The following is a 25,479-nucleotide window of genomic DNA, read 5'->3' as shown; positions in this document are numbered from 1 at the left end:
ATAATTAATGTAATTTTTGTATGAAGATGTAAGAGTCTGGAGAACAGTATTTACTGGGAAGATGACCATTCTAATTAACATTCTAATTCTTGTGGGTGTGTGTTAAACTCCAAATTAAACAAAAAAAAAAAAAAAATAAAAAAAATACAATAAGTTGATGTGTGGTGTCTGTTGTGTCTGACATGTCTGACAGAACAGACACAACATATCAATACATACACATCAGTGAGGACAGCCCTAGGTACTTTTGGTACAGCTTCACCATACACTCCAAACCCCTGTAGGACTTGGCGAATGCCATGAGCAGCAGAGCTAATTGACTGGGGTGCTGCTTGCATGTGACAGGTTGAGAATTTGAGTCAGATGGGAAGCATGTCTGGACGGCTGAGGAATTTAAGGCAACTGTTGTAGAGAAGTAGAGCATCAGGGTTTGAGTCCCGGTCTGGCACACCATTGATTTATTTCAATGACTGTAGGTAGCTGAATTCATGATTTCCTTTCATATTGAAATAAGTTAAACGTGAAAAGCTTGATTGTAATTCTTAATGAAGAGCTAAGTGCTCCCTTAATTGTTTAAACATTTTATAACTGACTTCAACTGTGCCTGCATGACTCAGTTTTTGCTCAGTTTGCTGCAGTTATGTCTCAGTTTTTGTACAGCATTTGCTCACTCTGATTGTTGCTGAGAAATGCTGTATTGGAGAAGTGAGAAGGGAAGAAACTACAAATAATTTATGGATATCCAGGAGTTTTGGTTGTGAGAATATTATTTGTAATGATGTAGGAATGGAACATATTGTAAGAGAAAGACCCCACTGCAGCAAATGCAAAGAGCTTGGCAGTTGATTAACAATCATTGACATCCCTGACACATCAACATAAGTGTTTTTAACACTAATGAATTGCCTTTCTCCTCCAAAACTTTGTGTCTTTTGCAGCAGTCCCTGTAAATCAATGAGAAGACTGCAATTACAAGCATTTCACATCTTAGTTGTGAGCAGAAACATTACAGAGTCCTATACCGCCCGCATCTCGTGGTCGTGCGGCAGCGTTCTCGCTTCCCACGCCCGGGTTCCTGGGTTCGATTCCCGGCGGGGTCAGGGATTTTCTCTGCCTCGTGATGGCTGGGTGTTGTGTGATGTCCTTAGGTTAGTTAGGTTAAAGTAGTTCTAAGTTCTAGGGGACTGATGACCATAGATGTTAAGTCCTATAGTGCTCAGAGCCATTTTTAGTCCTATACCAAGCCTCTGTGATGAGGATGGAGAATTGCCATCTGGCAGCAATAACTCGTGGTGTGTTGTGCATAAAGGTTATTCACCCTTACTGAATCACCTGTATATCAGACTGTTGCCACTGAAAATTATAGCAATATTTATATGACAGTCCTCACACTTAAGATTTTTTAAAATAACTCTAGTTGTTACATGCACTGCTTAACATTGCAATGATTAGTGGGAATAAATGTTAGTTAAAAATTAAAAATGATATTTTGCAAAGGAAATTTTGGGTAATTTTGCTAACATGTAATGGAAAAGTAAATGTAATGAGTTTTGTGAGATGCTAATGACTTTTTTTTTACAAAAGCTTTATGGCATTATTCACATGATTAAAATTCAATATTGTTAAGAAACAAATAGTTTTGCTGTAAAATTCATTATTATTGGACTACTTAAATGACATTTTTGGTGAAAATATTATTTGGGAACTTTTCAATTATTTGTAATATTTTGCTGAGGTTTGCGATACCAAGTTATCATATTTAAAATTTTACTAATATTTAGAGAATTTCATAACTTTTAGGTGGGAACTCCAGTGTGGATGCAACACTAGTCAAAATATGATTTGTAAAAATGGAAGTTTATAACTTTTAAAGCTTATTAATAAACATTTTGAAATGAAAAATTATTTGTGCCCTTGTAAAAGTATTATTACATATAAAAGGCATGTAAATGACAAAAAATTGTATACAGTAAAATTTGTTAACCCTTGACTCACAAGGTGTGGTCTCTCAGACTGCATGAAAATTTTCAAACTCACTCTCCAAGGCCAGTTGAGGGGGAATGCTTCTATACTCCCCCTACCCTCCATAAATTGCCACCCCTATGATGTTTTGTTGCTGGTTGCATTATCATCTTCTGTGTTTATTGTTGAGAATTGTTATTAATAGGTGTTGGAATCTCCTACTGCACGACTTGTGAACTACATACCTGTTTTCTTCAGCACAGTACCGTATAGCCCAAAATGTGTTGGCACGGATGAGTCATTTTTAACTTTCCCGAGTTTGATGAAATTGTTAGTCAGTCTATGAACGAAGGTGTCAGTGATATAGATCAAGAAATAAACAAAAAAGACAATGATTTTACATTAGCCAGTGATCACAGTCCTGCTATCGAAAAAGAGTATCATTCAGAGGAAGAACTTCAGGAAAACCGTAATGGAGGTCAGTCTGTTTCTTCAATGAAATATTTAAAGCGTCTGTTAAATTTGAATGTGTTCTGAATGGTGATAAAATGTAGCTCCTAGCAATTAATGTCAATTTGACAGACTTTCTTTTTGTACCTTTTGGTTGGAATTTTTATGTTCTAATTTAAACCCTGGAATTTAGTTTTATTTGGAATTTATTTGCTACAGAGATTGCATAATTTTTCACAATGTAAAATTCAGTACTCTAACAGTATTTATCTGTTCTATTTAAAAGAACCACACAAAATTATGTGCTTACGTGTGATAAATAGTAAAATTCTGCAGGCTTTGTTTAGTGCAATAAAATAAACTAGAAGCATTTACGAAACACTTAAATAATTGAAAAAATAAATATTATATAGCATAAATTAGAAATTTCAAATGATTTTTGCCTTAAATCTCAGTTCAAACATAGGGGTCCCAGAGACCGCACCTTGTGGTATACATTACAGAAAAGTCACCTCGTGAGTTAAGGGTTAATGCATCTGTAGCACCACAAGGTTTTTAGATACCAGCAGGACTGATGTGTAAGTGATCAGTTGGACTAACAGAGTATGTGAAATGATGCATATAGGCCTATTAAGTCTCTGGGCAAATCAAGGGGTGGGGGAATGCATTTGGCAATGTAACAATGAAGTGCTATGTAATAGAAAATTGAAGTTCAGAAACTCTGTGGTCCACTGGCTGTGCCATGGGACTGAAATTGGAAAAAAGGACTGTAATCTAAGAAGAGGAAATACTCAGTTTAGTCATAAATGACAGGCGTGGAGTCTGAATATCAAAGAAATTTGACAATTACTGAACCTGCTACTAAACGAATATATTTAATAATGTTCAGTTAGTGTTTCACAGGAATCTAAATGTAACCATGCCAACGCTGGCCCCTCCTCAACTTCTAAAAATTGAAACCAACCTAATTAAGACATAGTTCTTTAGAGTAGCTAGATTATTAAATTAGGACAAAAAAATATGAGAGAAAAAATATCAAAATAAAACAAGCATAACACTAATGATTATACAGGTATATGTCAGACTTATAACTGACTGTCTTCAAAGATGGAACATTGTTGTCAAATGTATACAATGTTATGTTGATTATAAATAATCACTCATTCTTACAGCACATAGTTAAGTTGTTCTATATTAGAAAGTCTTCATGCAGATTTTAAGCTAGCAGTAATAGGTGAACAGCAACTACTAAATATAAATGAAGAGGCATCAACATTTTTCAGAATAATAGCACAAATTGTTTACAACTGTTAAACAATACTTGGCTATTAATTACACTTTCTGACTGCAGCCCCTCCTTGTTTACCTTAACTTGTTACTTATCCCTCCTGGTATGATGTATAGAACATGATGAGTAAATAAAGAAGGGAAGGAGGGTGGAAGAAGATTGAGGCGGAGGTTTTACCAGCATGCAAAAAAATCATACAGTTTCCTATTTCTTAGTTTGGATGCTTCTTTTCAAGATATGTAGTGCATGATAAGAAAACAAAGAGAGGCAAAAGCAATACATTGGTGCATATTTAAAACTACATAATGGAATCAATTTAACAAATGAGAACTACTCTACACAGGAAACAAACAACACATGAACAATGACTCTGCTGAAAGAGACCAGTTTAGTGTTGAATCAGGCAAAAAATGTGAGCTCAGTAATAAAGTGAAAGTGATGTTTTACAGCTTACATCTAAATCAGCTGAAGTAACAAGTTCTGACACACATACCTCATAGTCTGTGTATTTATCATCCTTTGCAGTAGGTTGTTGTGCCATACCAAGGGCTATCTGATCCAATTGATCACCCTGAGTGATTATTTCTGGCCTATCCAACCAGTTAGTAATTTTTTGACTTCTAAATGGACATCCTATACCTTTGTACAGCCTGCAAAATGTGGCTCAATTAGTCTGATGTACAAATAAAGAAGTCCATATAACAAAGAAGTCCATATAATTTTGAAGTCTTACATGATGCATTCTTTATAAGTAAGAAGACATCACAGAGTAATATAAACATAATTCATCATTAGAAGATACACGTAAATAATTATAACATAAAAATCCACATGTGTAAGAACAGTCTTTATCAAACTCTCCTTCTAGGAAGCTCAAATATTATTTGATCAGAGATATTGCTTGGAACCAGTTTTGATTTTAGGTAATTAAAAGAATGCAGAATGATAGTGGGTCCACTTTTGTTCTTATTATACAAACTGATCTGTCATCTGTAGGAACATGGAAAAATATAGATAGTTCTTAATATCAAGTATCTTCATCTCAATATTGACAGTTTTTGCACAATAGCTTTTAACTGATACTCCCACTCCTATCAGTATTTTATAGGAGATACTTTAATGAATAATCCTAGTGATGATTTATTACTGTTTGATTATTTACCTCAAATTTTGCTTCTATGATTCAGTTCCAACACATTCAACAAATCAACTTGCGAGCACCAACAGGCCTACAATTGAATGAGTAGTATGCATCCACATGACACAGTGAGTGTACAAAAGCATCTGCCAAGTTTTGTCACAGTTTGGTCACTTGGAATCCCCTAGTGTTCTGAGTATGAAATATTTATTTTAGCATTGTTGCCCCCCCCCCCTCCAAAAAAAAAATCCTTAAGCACAAGAGTTACTGCTGGAGGGAGTTGGCACCACATCCACACACAAATCATCTAATTCCCATAAATTCCGGGGATGAGGACAATGAGCTCTGGCACGATGTGGTAAGTTGGGGAGGGGGGGGCAGGGCAGTGCATCAGCATCAATTGGAACTCACCACTGTGGTCTTTGAGTCATTCCATCACACTTCTGTCCCTGTGATATGGTGCATTAACTTGTTGAAAAATGCCACTGCTGTTGGGATACTTGTTAGCAATGAAGGGGTGTACATGTCTGCAACCAGTGTACAATACTCCTCGGCCATACGGTGCCTCGCATGAACTCCACTGGGCTCACAGATTACCACACGGATGTTCCCCAGAGCGTAATGGAGCCATTGCCAGCTAGTCTCCATCGTGCAGTACAGGTGCCGAGGAGCTGTTCCTCTGGAAGGTGACGGATTTGTGCCCTCTCGTCAGCAAGGTGAAGAATGTAACAGGATTCATCAGATCGTGCAACACTCTACCGTAGTGCCAACGTCCAGTGCCAGTAGTCACATGCCCATTTCAGTCACAGTTTCCGAAGTCACGGTGTTAACATTGGCACACGCACGGGTCATTGGCTGCAGAGGCCCATCGTTAGGAGTGTTTAGTGCACTGTGTGTTCAGACACTCCTGTAAACTGTCCAGTTAAGTCAGATGTTAGTTTCATCACTGTTCACTGACTGTCTCGTTTTACCAGTCTGTCCAGCTTGCGACATACGAGATCTGTAATGAGGAGTGACCGCTGCCCGACCCCACAATGTTTGGATGTGGTTTCACCCTGTTATTACCACATGTTAAAGACACTCACCACAGCAATCCTCAAACACCTGACAAGTCATGCACGTTTCTGAAATGTTTGTACCGAGCCCTTGGGCCATTACTATCTGCCCTTGGTCAAACTCAGATAGCTCACACACCCTCCTCATTCTACACAAGGACAGCACACTAACTGATACTGTGTGTGTGTGTGTGTGAGTGTGTGTGTGTGTGTATGCACGTGTGCGTATGACTACCAGTTATTCCTCGCCAGGTGATGCTGCTAGCACGTTGGATGATTTTGTTTCGATAGTAGGCTGGTGATCGTAGTGTTCTGGCTGGTCAGTGTGTAGCACGGTCTGCACATATAACTTACTTATATCAACTTTCCTTCAGCCAGTTAGCTCCTGAAAGTTATCGGCAGTAGCAGGAAGCAGTCAAGAAGTGTAAAAACACTTTATTATACCTGCCAACATGTCTTCATGACTAGCTCAATTATTATACATGTACTTGTAGGTTCCATCACTAATGACAGCATAGAAACACTGCAGCAGAGTTACATGTTAAATGTTACTTGAGTTACAGTGTTTAAGAATAAAAAGCTGGAATGTGCTGTTGTCACAAAATAATACCTGAGTCTCAAAGTAGTCCAGTTTTATAACATAATATAATTTGTAACGCAGAAGTTTCGGAGCTTAGACATTTAGTACCATTTTCATGAACACTGTTTTTGCTTATTAGAGTCATAACAATCACTAACAACAAAAGTAAATGTGTGAAAAATACATAGCAAATAAATGTATTATAAAACTGCTGCTTCTGTGCTTAGCTGATTAACAGTTTCCTAAAGCATGCTCAAGGGTGTATGGCACAGATAATCTGTTTTGGAGATTTTTGTGCAATGAATACCTAATGTCCAAGTGTAGAATGGCACCAGAAAATGTTTTCCATTTGATATTAATGAAATGTAAAATTTAAAGTAAACCAACCTGCCGGCCTTTTACTGAAATGAAATTTTTTATTGAGTTAGAAGATTTGTAATGTATGATTTCCAACCTAAGCTCTTATAGGTATCAATGCCCAGAGACTTTGAACACTCTTATTACCATATAGATTAATTTTTATTTTGATTTAAGAAATTTATAACTTCTATCTTTTTAACTAAAAAAAAAATCTTCTCTGAAGTTTTATTGGATTTATGTGGTTTGGAACCAGTGGTATAGAAAGTGTCTATAAATGTTGACACAGAGATGACTAACATCTTTTTTTTTAACATTTAATGGCACATTTGCAAAAAGAAAATATACAACTGACCATAACTTACCACATGTTACCCTGAACAATTCCATGGAACATTCGGTAAACTGCTTCTGTAAATTCTGTAAGTGTAGCTGGATTTGTAGAGGCATTGTAACAATAACTGAAGCCTGTCTCCCTTGATGTGATATTATATTTTGCCAACCAGTCCTCACCTGTAATCAGGTCAGGTCCATTTGTGGTCAGGGAACGTATCATCACATAGCCAACAATAATGGTGACAAAGTAGTGATTTTAAGTTTATACGTAATGTTTATGATGTTTCCAAGTTAAGTCATAGACGGCGGTGTCGGTGAGTGGATGAAGGAGGCAGGGGAAAGTGGTGGGGTAAAGAAGTAGCTTACAATCTAATAAAAGCTCTTTATGAAGGTTGGCATTGTTGCTGTGTTATGTATTACAAAGCTGTACCAGCTCAAAGATAAAATTTCTCAGCTTAACAGATAAAGGCAGCTTTTTAGGTAAAACATGGAATTTATTTTATGCTTTTTATGCAACATATGTTTGGTAAGGAGACACCATACCTGATATGTTTTAAGGTAGGTATCCCACACAACCATCAATAGCTGCCACAACTTCTTTGTTGGACTGAAAACATTTTCTTCCAATCCAGAAATTTCTTGAAATGTTGATATGGATGGAAGTGTCTGACAGTGCCAAGACTGGTAAACAGTTTGGAGTTTAACATGATTTTCAACTAAAATCCTTCATATCCCCCAACTCCATATTTGTATCAAGAGCACTGTCCCGAAGAGGAATAATTTTTCTCAATTCGTTACCCACACCTGTTTCTTGTTCATTCATTCGTTCATCCATCCATGCATTCATCCATTCATTCATCAATCCATCCATGCATCATTTCTGGAGAATCCAGAATGAAGAAGTGTGGTCAGGAACACAGAACAAGTAGAGTTATAAATTGACAGTAAACTGCACTAAGCAAGGTAATTAATCAAAACTTTTATACCCTAACTTACTTGTGTGAATTGGTATACTAACAACATATTATGATTAGAGCTAATCCACTCATAGGGATAATTATGGTAATTCCTAGTACATTGGTGTGTGTGTGTGTGTGTGTGTGTGTGTGTGTGTGTGTGTGTGTTTGGGTGAATACAGAACAGCACAATTCAATTTGTCAGCAATCTGGGGATGTACAGGGTGTGAAATGAAGTACACATAGTTGTTAGTTCTGGCGCCAGCAATGGCTTCAACCTATCCGGGCATCAAGTCTTAGAGCTCACCATTGATGACACGAAATATCCCATAAATAAAACCTTGGGCAGCAATATGAGTTCAGCCCTTTTGCAGGAAGGAATATCTTTTCATCTCTAGCCACCTGGAGTTTCACTGTGAATGATTGTACTATGTGTGCATGATCTTTCTGTATGCTCCATTATCAGCAATGAATTCATGTTTACTGCTCTAAGGCCTGTGTTACACTATCATATTTCTTTGCCAAAGCTGATATGTCAAATATTTATGTCAAAGACATTTATGGTGTAAAAGGGAACTTTGTCAAATTGCACCTGTCACCAAATAAAGATGATCAAATCTAGGGCCTTGCTGTACATTTGATCATAAAAGTCACTTCTGTTCACTGCAATGTATTGCTGCAGTCTTCTGTCACCAGTAGCGTGTTTGTAAACGTGGCTGCGAAGTTTAATTTGTCTGTGCTGTCAACTACAAAATTAATAGAAATGTATAAAGGTGATGAGGCACTTTACAATGTGAGGCACCTTGAGTACAGAAATAGATTAAGAAGACTGGAGAGCTACAAAAGAGTTGCGGAGGTCATTAGCCATCAGATACGGCCTGGGTGTGTGGCTGATGACATGGCCTTTGCTCAAGCTATTCTCATGAGAAAGCAAAAGTATGTATCAACATATTTATTTCACTTATGTATATAATTTTTTATGAGCTCTCCAGTCCTCTTAATCTATCTTTGTACTCAGAATGCCTCACATTGTGAAGCACTTTATCAGATTTATACATTTCTATTAATTTTGTAGTTGTTGGACAGAAAATGTAATTATTACTTTGATCTACAATAAAAATAGTTGTTAATGCACATGAAGTGTATTGAACATTTATTTACTTTCACATATTGTCCTTTAGTGCTTTATAAATAGCTTCACACATTTCAGCTATTATTTTAGTTAATGTGCACTGTGGTATTCGAGTGCTGTACTGTAACCTAGAGTAACTCTCTCCTACAGCAAGAAATCAGAGTGTTACTATGAGCCTGTCTTCTGCAGATATAGCAGTTCTTAAGTGAGTATCGTGCTTTGTGATACGACGAGACACTTTACTGAGCAAGTACTGAAATGTATGCTCCTCCATCCTTAAGTAATTTGTGTAAGACTTGACATCCTCCACTTGGAGCTCACGTAACAAATTTTGCTGAACACTTTTATCATCTTTTTGTATGGTTTTTTTTCCTCCCTGCTTCTCTTCCAAATGCGCACACAGTGCAGTTGCATTACATGCAACTGCTGCGCATAATAACAAGTTGTTGTTGTCAGCCATCTTGAACTTTGATGAAAAATATGATGGTGTGTAATACCCCTTTATAGTGCCATGTAAATTATCTTTGTCAAAGAAATATGATAGTGTAATACCAGCCTAACTAACATCCTGATTCCTTCTGCATGCCTCCTGCAACAGAATTCCTACAGAGGTGACTCTGCAACAAATAGCAGCATCTATTTCAATGTAACAAGTGTATTTAGTGATAAAATATTGGCTTCAACAGTGGAGTTGCGGTCTTTTTGAACAACTTAGACATAATGTTGACTTCATGGGCTCACGTAATTTTTTCTTCCACCCTGGCCAAAAATGGTTCAAATGGCTCTGAGCACTATGGGCTTTAACTTCTGAGGTCATCAGTCTCCAAGAACTTAGAACTACTTAAACCTAACTAACCTAAGGACATCACACACACCCATGCCTGAGGCAGGATTCGAACCTGCGACCATAGTGGTTGCGTGGTTCTGGACTGAAGCACCTAGAACCACTCGGCCACCACCCTGACCAACCTATGGTTGGTGTGAAACATGAAAGTGATGTTCTACTGCATGTTAATGTCAACAGCAACAATATTGGACATGTGTATGAGCAATGTGTGGTGTAAAACTTCCTGGCAGATTAAAACTGTGTGCCCGACCGAGACTCGAACTCGGGACCTTTGCCTTTCGTGGGCAAGTGCTCTACCAAAGCATGACTCACGCCCGGTACTCACAGCTTTACTTCTGCCAGTACCTCGTCTCCTACCTTCCAAACTTTACAGAAGCTCTCCTGCGAACCTTGCAGAACTAGCACTCCTGAAAGAAAGGATATTGCGGAGACATGGCTTAGCCACAGCCTGGGAAATGTTTCCAGAATGAGATTTTCACTCTGCAGTGGAGAGTGCGCTGATATGAATCTTCCTGGCAGGAGAGCTTCTGTAAAGTTTGAAAGGTAGGAGACGAGGTACTGGCAGAAGTAAAGCTGTGAGTACCGGGCGTGAGTCGTGCTTTGGTAGAGCACTTGCCCGCGAAAGGCAAAGGTCCCGAGTTCGAGTCTCGGTCAGGCACACAGTTTTAATCTGCCAGGAAGTTTCATATCAGCGCACACTCCGCTGCAGAGTGAAAATCTCATAATGTGTGGTGTATTTCGACCTCCTTGGTGATCACATCAACAATAGAGTATCTGGACAACCAGTTCATGTCTCTGTGATGACATCTCATGTGCTTTTACAGGTGCATCTGTGTCAGGAATGATCAAGTCAAATCTGTTCATAATTTAGTGCAAGGCCCAGCTGGTTACACAATGTGAGAAGGCTCTCAGTTTTCCACCTGTGCCATGCTCAGTCTGTGGGATCTCGCCCACCGTCAACCTTATACCAAATGTTGCAGCACATCCCCAACAGGACTTCTGTGGAGCACATATACAATGAGGTTCTCAACTTAAACTGCCAACCTTCAAACTAAACACTCACCAACAGGGTTCACAGCCATTGAATTCGTACTATACAGTTCTGGAATTGGCAAGGATACGTCCGAATTTGTGGCCCTAGTAAGCGGCATAGGTGATTACGTTCACATAATTAGTGCAATTGGAATAACTCCACTTGCAGCATTTTCATCTCTGCTTATTAATAATTTTTCTTCTCAGTAATTGTGCTAATTATCATACTGTTATGTGTACTGTACATATATGGCATGTATCGAAATGCTTGAAAAGCTGAATTAGAATTTGATCCACCAAAATGAATTACACAGTAATTTGCTTTCAGCGTACTGAGTCCAACAATATAACCAGTTTTCACTTAAGGCATATTAATCAGAAATTATTGGTAATGGAACTTTGTACTATCATACAACTTTGTCTACACCATATGAGCTAAAACATATTTGCAAAAGTAGTAAGACCATTCATTATAAAAACTGGCATCCCAACTTCACAGTATTATATTTAATTTTGCATGAAAGTAATTAACATTTGAGATAATTAACACTGAAAATACCATATTGTTATAATTTCTATTACCGATTTTATCTTCTGGCTTGTTAGATTTTGGAGTTTAACAACACACTTTTGGTGCTCTATCTTACTAATTAATTAAGACACTAATTAAGATTTTAAATAATTTATCGTTATGTAAAATAATTAATATGGCACCAGAACTCAGGCGCCAGGTAGTCTCACCACAGAGGCATAAAGTGATTCCATAAACTTTTCTTAATTTCTAGAAAAAATTTATCAATGCCTGTAGCACATCCTGAATAGCAATATTATAAGTAGCTATTTATGAAATGACTGAATAATATCCAAAACAACAATTTATTCATATGCCAGCTTATAAACAGTTGAACGTCACTCAAAGAGAGAGTCAGCACATAATCCTGATCATGTTAACACACATGTAACACCTATGCTCCCAGTTTTTGCTCTCACTACAGCTATGTGCATATTGTTTATGAAAATACATGCAATACTCATAAAAAATCATTAATATGGATGCCTAACATAAATGGTTTTCAGATGCACTGATTCAACATATAGATAATTGAAAATAATCTTTGATGAAATTAAAAACAAAGGTATCAACATTAAGTATGGAAGAATAATATCATTGTTAAATGCAGAGGAGAGAGTGGGTAAGTGTAAAGAGCACACTGAACGTCTCTACGAGAGAGAGGAGCTGTCTGATGACATGATAGAAGAAGAAATTGGAGTCAGTATGAAAAAGATAAAGGGAATCCAGTATTAGAGTGAGAGTATAACAGAGCTTTGGAAGCCTTGCATTCAAATAATCAATAGATAACATTTCCCCAGAAATTATAAAATATTTTTGGGCTCTTCAAGTTGGTTAGTAGAATCTATGAGGTTCGAGACATCACAGAGGCCTTTCAGAAGAACATGAAGCTCACATTACCAAAGATATCAAGGGCTGATAAATGTCAGAAATGTTGCACAATCAGCTCAACATCTCATGTATCCCAGTTGGTGATAAGAATATAATGAAATGGAATCAAAAAGAAAGTTGAGGATCTATTAGATGAAGATAAGTTTGGCTTTAGGAAAGGAAAAAGGCACCAGAAGAGGCAGTTCTGATGTTGTGTGTGATAATGGAGGCAAGACTTAAGAAAAATGTAGGCATCCTCATAGAAATTGTCAAACTAAAAAAAAGTGTTGGACACTGTAAAACAGTGGAAGATGTTCAAAATTCTCAGAAAAATAGTTGTAAGTTGCAGGTAAGGACACATGACATACAGTATGAACACAAACAAAAAGACAAAAATAAGAATGGGAAACAAAGGACAAAGTGTTCTGATTAGAAAGGGTATAAGACTACATCCCTGTAATCTTTCACTCCTGCTTTTCATTCTATGCACCAAAGAACCAGTGATCAAAATAAAAGAAAGGTCCAGCTGTGGTACATCTATGTGACTACTCACTGTAAGTTTAAAATATTTTTTCATCACTCCTTCTCTTTCTTCCAACAATTCTTCAATTACATTAACATTATTTTGAAATTTTAGCAACATAGAATCACTATTACATGTATATATGCAATCTGAAGCGACGAATGAAGGTGGGGATTCAAACCCACGTCTCGTGCTCACTAGGCAGAAGTGTTAACCATGATGCCATCCTGATACAGTGGCTTTGCACAACTGCATGGACTGCCCTATCATACTTCCCACTTCAGTCTGCCTAATGGGTTTGAATCACAGCCTTGGCACCAATTTTCATTTATCACCTCATTCATCACCTCATATAGTTTCATTATATTTTACAATTATATGATTCATCTCTACTTGCTAGGGACTGAGCTGTACCCAACAAGCCTTTGAGTTTTCCCTTGTGTTGCAGTTGTGATTGTGTAATGTTTTATTTGAATATTCTTTATTTTGTGTATTATTTTTCCATTTGTATCCTGTCTTGTTAAATTCCTGGTCCTATTTTCTCTTTCTGTATTTTGGTTAGAGCTCTCTTTTGTTTTGCTTGGTCACTCATAACTAGACCTATTTCCATTTTGCCATCTGTGAGGTAATTTGTCCACTGTATGTATTTGTTCAAAATATTCTAATAATTTTATCATCATTTCCTAACTGTTGCCAAGGAGCTTCTCCTTTACTGTCCAAGGTTGTCTACCAGTAACAGCTTCTAATAAACGTTCTTCTCTGATTGGGTATTCTAAATATTTTGCTTTAAATGCCATTCAGCATAATCCCTATAGCCACTCCAGTTATTATTATAGTATATCTTAGAACCAAGTAATTCTGATTATAATTTCTTCTGTGCTCATTCACTCCAGTGCATGGATTTAATCATTGCCTTAAAATAATTGTAATTTGTGAAGTCTCCTAATTGTAGCGTACCCTGTTACGCTGCATCCCAATTAAGGTGGCTTACAGAAAAATGGTTTTCTTTTGGTCTCACCATACCTCTAGTAACATCTGTCTAAATGCCCCAAGAAACAATACCAGTTTACATTTCCTGATGGAGTGAAAGTTGGAAATCTGTGATTTATTCCTTTGCAACATACAGCATTGCAGCTGTTGTATTGTAACTTATATTTAACTAATCCTCTAATTCTTTTTGTATGTGTCTTCTTGTGCATCTGCAGTTTACATGATTATTATTTGATAAGTCTTGTGTATTATACATTTTATCCCTCTTTCAGTTTAATGTAGATCCTGTATCTACTTTCACAGTAGTTAGTGAAGACAGTAATGTATCTAATAAATATCAGTTTCTATCTGTTTCCGCACTGCTTGATGGTACAATGGTAGCTTCTAATTTTTCCAACCATGGTTGCATATTGTTTCTAATTAAAGAATTATTTGTGACTCATTCTTAATTGCTTTTGGTGCCTAACAGTTCATTTTCTAAAGCTCCCCCTTTTTCACAAAACTATATTGTATCAATTTAACTATATGTAAATGTTCAAATTGCTCTCCAGTCTTTCTTCCACTAATTCTAGATGATAGTGTAGTCTATAGCTTAAATACTAATTCCATTCTTTCTTCTAGTATGTCTGTCCTTCCAATTCAATGGAAACCTAAACCCAGTATTGTTGTATTCAATCGCGAAACTTTTTCATCCATTTATGTTGACTGATTCAAAATTGCCTGCTTCAGTTCTGTTGAATGCTGTGCAATCACTTGAATAATTGCCTCTAAAAAAATATTCCTCTTTAATAAAGCTGTTATAACAGTCTCATAATGAATCATAAAGAAAAAAGTTGCAATTGATAATGTAAAACATTACTAATAATAAATCAAAAGGTTTTCCTTGTATGTTTCTGTAATGTAGTAAATTCCCTGAACAAGTTTTCTTTCTAAATGGAATATTGCTTTAAAAAACAATTTATAGCTGGGTGGTCACTTAACCAGTTCACTTTGTCAACTGACAAAATCAACTGTACATAAGACATCACGTCACAGGATATCATATCTTAAAGGTGCAGCACCTTCCAGGTTTTAATACTGTGGACACTACTGGGAAGTTTGTTGTGAAGCATCAACTGCATCCCATCATCTATCAATATCACACACTCTCTCTCTGCTGCTGCCATGTGTCTTCTACGTCACCTTGTAGTTCTTAGCTGCTGTGTGATGACTTCTACAGTGTGTCTGGTTGTGTAATATGAAAACAGCTTATTTCAAGTTACAGGTTCTCAATCATTGTTAAATTTGGTAGACCATGGCCACTGCCAACTCTGTCACCTCATTCTTGTCACACCCTGAGATTATTTGATAATGTTTTAGTGCATGCAAAACTCATGTATTACTTTCAGCATGCATATTTTGTTGAATTTTGTTTGAGAACAATTTTGATTTTCTTCAAAGTGTTGAAAATCTTCTTGACATTTAATATTTACTGTCTAAAGTTGTTGGATAATGTTTAATAATGTGTTTATCTCCTTGCTGATTCACTTGACTACAGATTGTCGAACAATATTGGAAAAAAAAAAAAAAAAAATACTTGAAAAAGGAATGCATTCTGAAAGCTAACCAAGCTCTTTTGGCAAGTCATCTCTTTTATTCCTAAATATTTCATAATGACATAGTACACCAATTTATCTATACTTCTGATACCTGAATATCATTTCTGATTTGTTCAGAACAGTTTAATATGGGTTTGGGTAAGATTAAGGGTTAAACTTTAGACTGTGAACTAGGTACAATCCCATTCCATTATTATTGTGGCTGTGTCCAGTCAACTTCTCACTGGGTCCTTTATCAGTATATTTGCATCATCAGCAAATATGACAGTTTTTGAAGAGTTCTACATTCTCCCTACAGTTCATTTATGTAGACCAAGAACAGGAGCAGGTCTATCACTGAACCTTGAGTCTCACCATATTTAATGTTTCCATATTCTGAATTTATTCCATTTTTGGTAAATCATATGCTTATGTGACCCTCTATTTTCAGTTGTTAAATAAGCATCCATAAATGCAAAGAGAAGATCTTTAATGACATACCATTTTACTTTTCCTAGTAAAATGATCTACACCAAGAATTTTGCAGAAACAAAGATAAATCAAAGTGGATAATTGTTCTAGTACAGCTGACTTGATGAGATGATACACTGCTTCCTCATTTGAGAATCCTCTGCAGCAGGCAAACTGAACATTTTTAAAGATTATTTTCAGAAAGATAGTGCAGTATTCTATCATCAGCTACCTTCTCAAAATGTTGAGAATATAGAGAAGACAAAGTTGCATCCTTAAACAGAGTTCAGTTGCTTAACTACACTTTTATAAATGGATTTTACTATTGAGTGCTTCAGTCTTTCAGGAAATACCTTGGCTCATGGACTAGCTGCAAAGGCAACTCAAAGATGGTCCTACCAAGTCAGCACAGAAGTGTAGTGCTTAGATTGAAATACTGCCATAGCCAGAAAATGGACTGCTTTTCAATGACCTAATGATTTTTATGGTCTCTCTAACACATGATTCCACAAAACTTGTATGGTGGTGGAATCTGTAATACCAGTCTAAGTTAATCTAATGGATCTACCTTTCATTAATCATTTTGTCCCTGTGTTTTCAGCTACTGTTTGGAAGAATCATTCAGTATCAATCTTTTGTGGCCTTTAGTATGTAGATTGGTTGTATGTAGCTTCCCCTGTTAGTCTATCAGACAGGGGGAAGCAAATTATTATTTGTGGGGACTTCAATGTAGATTCTCTGAAAGAGAGTAATATGAAAAATGCCCTTGAAGTATTACTCGGTTCTTTCAATTTGACACCGGTTATTGATTTTCCTACTCGAGTGGTAAAGGATAGCAGCTCACTGATAGATAACTTCTTTATAGACCAAGATAAATTTAACCAGATAAATGCTCAGCCTGTTGAGAATGGTCTTTCTGATCATGGTGCACAGCTAGTTACAATATATGACATAGCTCCATTCAGCAATACTAAACAGTCCTCCAAAGTAGCAAGTTCAGTCAACAATTTAACAATTGCAAATTTCAGGGAAAGCCTACAGAAGTTAGACTGGGATGAGGTGTACCGTGAACCTGATGCCAATTTAAAATATAATTTATTTCATGACATTTTTGTAAATGCATTTGAAAACTGCTTCCCCAAGAAAATAGTTAAATATACTCGTAAGAAACCTTGTAACAAACCATGGCTTACTAAGGGTATAAAAATATCTTGTGACTGGAAAAGGGAAATGTATCTGACAGCAAGAAAGAGTAGTGACCCAGAAACTATCAAACATTATAAAAACTACTGTGTTATATTAAGAAAAGTTATTAAAAAATCCAGAAGTATGTGTATCATGTCTGAAATCAGCAACTCTGATAATAAAATTAAAACAATTTGGAATATTATTAAAAGAGAAACAGGTCAACCAAGAGCACAGGAAGACAGTATTGCCATAAAATTGAATGAAAACTTTACAAACAAAAAGTCTGAAGTTGAAAATATTTTTAATAATAATTTTCTAAATGTTGTGGATATAGTAGGATCCAGGTGTTCATTAGAAGATGCTAGGCTGTTAATGGAAGAGGCCATACCTATGCAATTTGATACAATTGAAATCTCACCCACTTCTCCCTCTGAAATTAGGAAAATAATAAACTTGCTTAAAAGCAAAAACTCACATGGAATTGATGGCATTTCCAGCAAAATACTAAAAGCTTGTTGTCAACAGATAAGTAAGATTCTCAGCCACCTGTGTAATAGCTCTCTGGAACAGGGCATTTTCCCTGATAGACTGAAATATGCTATTGTTATATCTTTGCATAAAAAGGGGGATAGATCTGATGTCAACAATCACCGTCCAATCTCCTTTCTAACAGCTTTATCCAAAATTTTTGAGAAAGTAATGTATTCTAGAGTAGCTTCACATATCTGTAAAAATGAAGTACTAACAAAATGTCAGTTTGGTTTCCAGAAAGGTTTTTCAACAGAAAATGCCATATATGCTTTCACCAATCAAATTTTGAATGATCTGAATAACCGAACACCACCCATTGGGAATTTTTGTGATCTCTCAAAGGCTTCTGCTTGTGTAAATCATGAAATTCTGTTAGACAAGCTCAAGTATTGTGGCATGAGTGGGACAGTGCACAAATGGTTTAATTCGTACCTAACTGGAAGAGCGCAGAAAGTTGAAATAAGCAGTGCTCATAATATGCAAAGATCAGCACATTCCTCAAACTGGAAAACTATCAAGAATGGGGTTCCACAAGGGTCAGTCTTGGGTCCTTTTTTGTTCTTAATATATATTAATGACTTGCCATTCTATATTCATGAAGAGGCAAAGTTAGTTCTCTTTGCTGATGATACAAGTATAGTAATCACACTTGACAAACAAGAATTAACTGATGAAATTGTCAATACTGTCTTTCAGAAAATTTCTAAGTGGTCCTTGTAAGTGGTCTCTCACTGAATTTTGATTAGACACAGTACATACAGTTCCGTACAGTGAATGGTATGATGCCATTAATAAATATAGACCTTAATCAGAAGCATATAGCTAAGGTAGAATATTCCAAATTTTTAGGTGTGTCCATTGATGAGAGATTAAATTGCAAGTAACACATTGATGATCTGCTGAAACGTTTGTGAGTTCAGCTACTTATGCAATAAGGGTCATTGCAAATTTTGGTGATAAACATCTCAGTAAATTAGCTTACTACGCCTATTTTCACTCATTGCTTTCATATGGCATCATATTTTGGGGTAATTCATCACTGATGAATAAAGTATTTATTGCACAAAAGCGTGTAATCAGAATAATAGTTGGAGTCCACCCAAGATCATCCTGCAGACATTTATTTAAGGATCTAGGGATATTCACAGTAGCTTCTCAGTATATATACTCTCTTATGAAATTTGTTATTAACAACCAAACCCAATTCAAAAGTAATAGCAGTGTGCATAACTATGATACTAGGAGAAAGGATGATCTTCACTATTCAAGATTAAATCTAACTTTGGCACAGAAAGGGGTTAATTATACTGCCACTAAAGTCTTTGGTCACTTACGAAATAGTATCAAAAGTCTGACAGATAACCAACAAGTATTTAAGAAGACATTAAAAGAATTTATGAATGACAACTCCTTCTACTCCATAGAGGAATTTTTAGCTATAAATTAAGAAAAAAAAAAAACAAAAAAATTATAAAAAAGTAAACAATAAAAAATATAAAAACACAAAAAAAATACAAAAACACAAAAAAATAAAAAGTTGTTATATTAACTTAAGTATGTTGTTAAATTAACTTAATTATGTCACGTATTGGAAAATTTGACTCGTTCCACATCATTACGAAATATCGTATTCATGATCCATGGAACTAGTATTAATCTAATCTATCCAGTAAAACTCTCTCCATCGCTGAACAGCTACTGCAACCTACATCCATTTGGACCTGCTTACTGCATTCACCATTTTGTATTGCTCTACAAATTTTATTCCACATATTTCATTACCAAACTGAAAAATCCATGATGACTCAGAATGTGTCCTATTAACTGATCCCTTCCTTTAATCAAGTTATGCCACAAATTTCTTTTTTTCCCCAGTGTAATCACTGTCTTCTCATTAGTTACTTAATCTCTCCATTGCCGGCCGTGGTGGTCTAGCAGTTCTAGGCGCTCAGTCCGGAACCGCGCGACTGCTATGGTCGCAGGTTCGAATCCTGCCTCGGGCATGGATGTGTGTGATGTCCTTAGGTTAGTTAGGTTTAAGTAGTTCTAAGTTCTAGGGGACTGATGACCACAGCTGTTAAGTCCTATAGTGCTCAGAGCCATTTGAACCATTTAATCTCTCCATCTAATCATCAACATTCTTCTGTTGTACCATCTTTCTAAAACTTCTTTTCTATTCTTTTATGAACTGTTTATGATCCAAATATCACCTCTGTAAAAGGCTATACTCCACATAAATACCTTCAGAAATGACTTCTTCCTAACATCTAAATTTATGTTCCATGTTAACAAATTATTATTTTCCTTTTAGCAAATTTTTTCTTGCTATAGCCAGTCAGAATTTTGTATCCACTCTCTTTGACAATTGTCAGTTATTTTCCTGCACAAATAATATACCTCATCTACTGCTTTTTGTGTCTCATTTCCTAGCCAAATTCCCTCAGTCCTGCCTGATATAATTTGAGTATATTCCATTACCCTTATCTTACTTCTGTAGATGCTCATCTTAAAACCTCTATTCAAGGCACTATCCATTCCATTAAACTGCTCTTACAAGTTCTTTGCCATCTCTGATGAAATTGCAGAGTCACTGACATATCTAAGAATTTTTATTTCTCCTTGAAGAACTTTAAATGTGTTTCCAAATATCTTCTTGGTTTCCTTTACTGCTAGCTCAATGTATAGATTGAATAACATCAGGGATAGGCTACAACCCTGTTGGATCCCCTTCTGAACTACTATTTGCCTTTCATGTCCTTTGACTTTTATAACAGCAGCTTGGTTTCCACACAAATTGCAAATAAGCTTTTGGTCTCTTGTGTTTTATCCCTGCTACCGTCAAAATTTCAAAGAATATATTCCAGCCAACATTGACAAAATCTATAATTAATTAAAGTTTCTTCAACCTATTTCCTAATATAAATAATAGTATCAGTATTGCCTCATGTGTTACTACATTTCTCCATAACCCAAAGTGATCTTCCTTGAGGTCAGCTTCTATCAGTTTTTTCCATTTTTCTGTAAATAATGTGTGTCAGTATTTTGTAACCATCACTTATCAAACTGATGGTTTGATAATATTATCAACTGTCAACACCTGCTTTCTTTAGAACTAGAATTATTATATTCTTCATGTAGTCGATGAGTATTTTACGTATCTCATGTATCTTGTACACTAAATAGAGTTGTTTCGTTGTGGCTGATTCTTTCAAGAATCCTAGTAACTTTGCACGAATGTTGTCTACACTATGGTTCTTGGTGTGTTTCAGTGCTCTGTTAAGTTCTTCTCATGGTGTAAATATGCAAGAAAAATTCTTACAGGTGTAAAAAATGTAGGGGTAAAGAGAAACCACTCGTCAAACAGCAGAGGCATTGAGCTATCAAAAGACACACACAATAGGGGATAAAACTTTGCTAGTTTTTGGACGAAATCCTTTCATTAGTTAGAGGACAAAACACAAACGCACGCACACACACACACACACACACACACACACACACACACACACACACACACACACACACACACACACACCTGTGCACTTACACTGTGCCAGCTGGATGCAGTAGAGGGAGAAAGAGGAGGGAATCAGGAGGAGGGATTGGGGCTGGGTAACTAGCAGCCTGGAGGGTGACAGCAGGCATGCAGGATGGGAATGTGGGAGGGAGAGGTGGCAGGTGCGCGGACTCTGCATGTAACACATGGGTGCTGGAACTGGTGAGGTGTAGTGCACGATGAAGATGATGTCGGAGCATGGATGGGAGTGGGTGGCAGGATAGAGAAAGGGGCTGTGTGGGAGCAATCCACAGCAGCATATTGCTCCCTTATGGCCTGGCCACCTAAGGACGGCATATCTGCATCCTAGCCGAGATCCTACCCTCTCAAAAAGTGGTATTCTGTTATCCACTCCACATATACAACATCCTAGTCCATTGCTATGTGACTCCCACTCTCATATCCTTGCCACATGGTTCATATCTCTGGAGGAGATCCTAGTGCAAGACCTGCCCATTTCAACCACCCAGGAAACCTTATTACAGTCCTGTCATAGGCTTATCCTCCCATCAGAGACATGGCCTCCTACGAAAGCAGCCGTGTACCAGCCCCACTGCAATCACAGCAAAGGATTTCATGTGGGCACGTCCACCAACCCACTGTCAACTGGAATGGCGACTGCCAAACTGTGGCTGAGAACAAAGTTGACCATGCTGTGGCAAAATGCCATGCTCAGCACACCACGAGTACCCATGCCATTTGGATCCTCCCCTCCAGCACCAGATTTTCTGAACTATGTAGCAGGGAGTTATAATTGCAACACATCCTTCACTCCCATAATCCTCCTAGCCTTAATTTCCGCTAACCCACTGTCTCCATACCCTTTACCAAAGAGTTTTCCCTTCTCCCTCCTCTGTCCTGTCACTGTCACTTTCTCCTAATCCATGCCTCCATGCCATATGTCATCTTCAAGTACTGTGGTACCCACGTGTCACATGCCTAGCCTGTGCACCTGCCACCCCTCCCTCCTGCTTTTGTGTCCTGCATACCTGCTGTTTCTCTCCAAGCCACTAGCTACCCACCTCCCACCTCCAGCCCCTCCTTCTGCTTCTTTCAACTTCCGTCCCCATCGCAACATAAGCCCATGCGAGTGTGTGTTTCTCTGTGTGTGATCTTTTGGTGTGTATTTGTACTATAATTTACCAAAGGAATTCTTCCAAAATCTAACAGAGTTTTAGTTCCCTTTTGTGTGTCTGTTGATGACCCAATGCTAATGCTGTTTGGTGAGTCTTTCCACAGAATCACGTCACCCACCTCATATTCATTTATTTGTTCTCTCCTTTCTACAATATTGCCTTCAGGTTCATTTCCTTACACCTTTTAGCTTGCCCTTCTTTGCTTACCACTCGGCTTGCCATACGAATCCATGATATTCGTACAGATGTTTCTCTTTTCTCCAAAGGTCTCTTCAATTTTCTTACAGGTGGCATTTATCATTCCCCTAGTTATGCAAATTTCTACAGTCTTCCATTTGTCTTCTACCCATTCCTGTTTAGTCATTTAGCGCACTCCGTAAATCTAATTTTTTTGACATCTGTATTTCATTTCACCTGCTTCATTACTGAATTTTCATATTTTACTCAGTCTTCAATTGAATTCAATATCTCATTTGTTATCCAAACATCTCTACAATGCCTCACCTTTTTACTTATTTGATCCTGTTCCATGTTCACTATTTCATCACTTAAAGCTACCCATTCATCTTCTATTATACTCTTCCACTATTTCAGCCAACTGTTGCCTAATGCTCCCTCTGAAGCTCTTAGAAACCTCTTTCCTTCAATTTATCCAGTTCCCGCCTCCTTAATTTCTGCAGTTTTTTCAGTTTAACCTGCAGTTCATAACCAATAACTTACGTCTGGAGTCCATATCTGCCCATGGAAATGTTTTGTAGTTTAAAATATACTTTCAAAATCTCTATCTTACCATTACATAATCTATCTGAAATTGTCCATTTTCCCTTGGTTTTCCTTTGGTATTTTTTGTGTGTGGTACATAACTTTTGTCTTTTTGATTAAATACTAAGGAATTTTGCTATATTGTTTGTGGTGTGTTTTGAAGTTCAAATGTTCAAAGTGTGTGAATTCCTAAGGGACCAAACTGCTGAGGTCATCGGTCCCTAGACTTACACACTATTAAAACTAACTTACACTAAGAACAACACACACACCCACGCTCGAGGGAGGACTCGAACCTCCGGCGGGAGGGTCTGCGCAATACGTGATGTGGCACCTCAAACAGCCCGGTCACTCTGTGTGGCCTATTTTGAAGTATTCATTAGACCTATCCATCTGCATTTCATAAAGCTCTCTCTTGCTAATATAAGTTACTTTGGTTCCAGATGTTTCTTGTCATTTTTCTTAGCTTCCACAGTAATTTGCTTTTTTTTTTTTTTTTTTTTTTTGTAAAACAAAACTGCAATAAAGATGTAAGAATATTTTACAGAAAAAAATTAAATTTGTCATTGACTGTATGTCATAGGTGTACTACTTCCCATTACTCACCTTGTTAATTCTATCTCAAAAGTGTAACTGAGTCAACTTGTACCATTCTCTGAAATTTTATTTTTCCTTTTTTAGTTAAACCTGATAGATGGGGATGCTTTATTGCTGCCATTTGACCATCACGATCAGACAAACTATTTATTATGGGGCTCATATCTATTTCATTAAAGAGAGACAGATTTAAAAATCATTGACGTACCATATCCTTCAGTCCTGTGAGGTCAAAATGAAGATGGACATCAGAAACTGTAGGTGCCCTCAATCAGGACTATCTGAGATGAAGTCAGCATTGAAATCTCCATGCATTACTTCACAGGTATTCAGACCAAGTGTTACTAGTAACCTCCCTGCCTGCTTAATGATGTTTAAAATGTTTCCTGCTAGGGACTATAGACAGTCAGAACTGCTGTCTTGTGTGTTAGCCAGTCTGTTGCTGAAGGACAGCACACAAGTACCTATTCAATTCAGTACACACCGATCTATGGCCTAGTGCTTTATTAGACTTTTTTATACGCTGAGGTGACAAAAGTTATGGGGTATCTTTTAACATCATGTTGGACGTCCTGTTTGTATTGCGTAGCACAGCAGCTGAACATGGCACGGACTTATAGTGCTCTAGAAAGTCCCCTGCAGAAATATTGAGACTTTTGCCTCTATAGCTGTTCATAAATGCGGAAGTGTCGCCCATGCAGGATTTTGTGCAAAACCTGACCTCTCAATTACGTCCCATAAATGTTCGATGGGATTCGTGTCAGGTGATCTGGGTGACCAAATCGTTCACTCAAACTGTCCAGAATGTTCCTCAAACCAATCACGAACAACTATGACCCGGTGACATTCACACTGTCATCCATAAAAATTCCATTGTTGTTTATAAACATGATGTTCACGAATGGCTACAGATGGTCTCCAGTTAGCTGAACATAACCATTCCCAGTCAATCATCAGTTCAGTTGGACCAGAGGACCCAGTCCATTCCATGAAAACACAGCCACCACCAGCTTGCACAGTGCTCTGTTGGCAACTTAGGTCTACGGCTTTGTGGTGTCTGTGCCAGACTCAAACCCTACCACCAGCACTTACCAACTAAAATCAGGACTCATCTGACCGGGGAACTGTTTTCCAGTCATATAGGGTCCAACTGATACGGTCATAAGCTCAGGAGAGGTGCTGCAGGCGAAGTTGTGCTGTCAGCAAAGGCACTCGTGTTGGCTGTCTGCTACCATAGCCCATTAATGCCAAATTTCACCACACTGACCAAACATATACATTCGTTGTATTTCATATAGCATTAATTGCCTGTAGCACTGAGAACTCTACACAAACACCACTGCTCTCATCGTTAAGTTAAGGCCATCGGCCATGGCATTGTCTGTGATGAGAGGTAATGCATGGAATTTGGTGTTCTCAGCACACTGTGGATCTCAGGATATTTAATTCTCTAGTCATTTCCAAAATGGAATGCCCTATGCCTCTAGCTTCAACTGCTATTCCACATTCTAAATGTGATAATTCCTGTTGTGCGGCCTTAATCTCATCAGAAAGCTTTCACATGAATCACCTCA

The 25,479-nt window shown here is 37.3% G+C and overlaps 1 protein-coding gene across 1 annotated transcript in view; it reads right to left on the bottom strand.

The window, feature by feature from the left end:
• LOC126210309 (peroxidase-like) overlaps positions 1-25,479 on the bottom strand; it is a 126,571-nt gene that overhangs the window by 22,764 nt on the left and 78,328 nt on the right. Inside the window, exons 9-10 of the mRNA XM_049939505.1 lie at positions 7,196-7,343; positions 4,194-4,350 (exon numbers count right to left, since the gene is read on the bottom strand). Of these exons, the coding sequence (XP_049795462.1) occupies positions 4,194-4,350; positions 7,196-7,343 (305 nt within the window). The remainder of the gene's footprint in view (positions 1-4,193; positions 4,351-7,195; positions 7,344-25,479) is intronic.

Source organism: Schistocerca nitens, chromosome 10 (assembly GCF_023898315.1).
Source record: "Schistocerca nitens isolate TAMUIC-IGC-003100 chromosome 10, iqSchNite1.1, whole genome shotgun sequence".
Classification (NCBI taxonomy): Eukaryota; Metazoa; Arthropoda; class Insecta; order Orthoptera; family Acrididae; genus Schistocerca; species Schistocerca nitens.
Note: the sequence above shows the minus strand (reverse complement) of the source record. Positions and strands in the feature narration are given on the sequence as shown.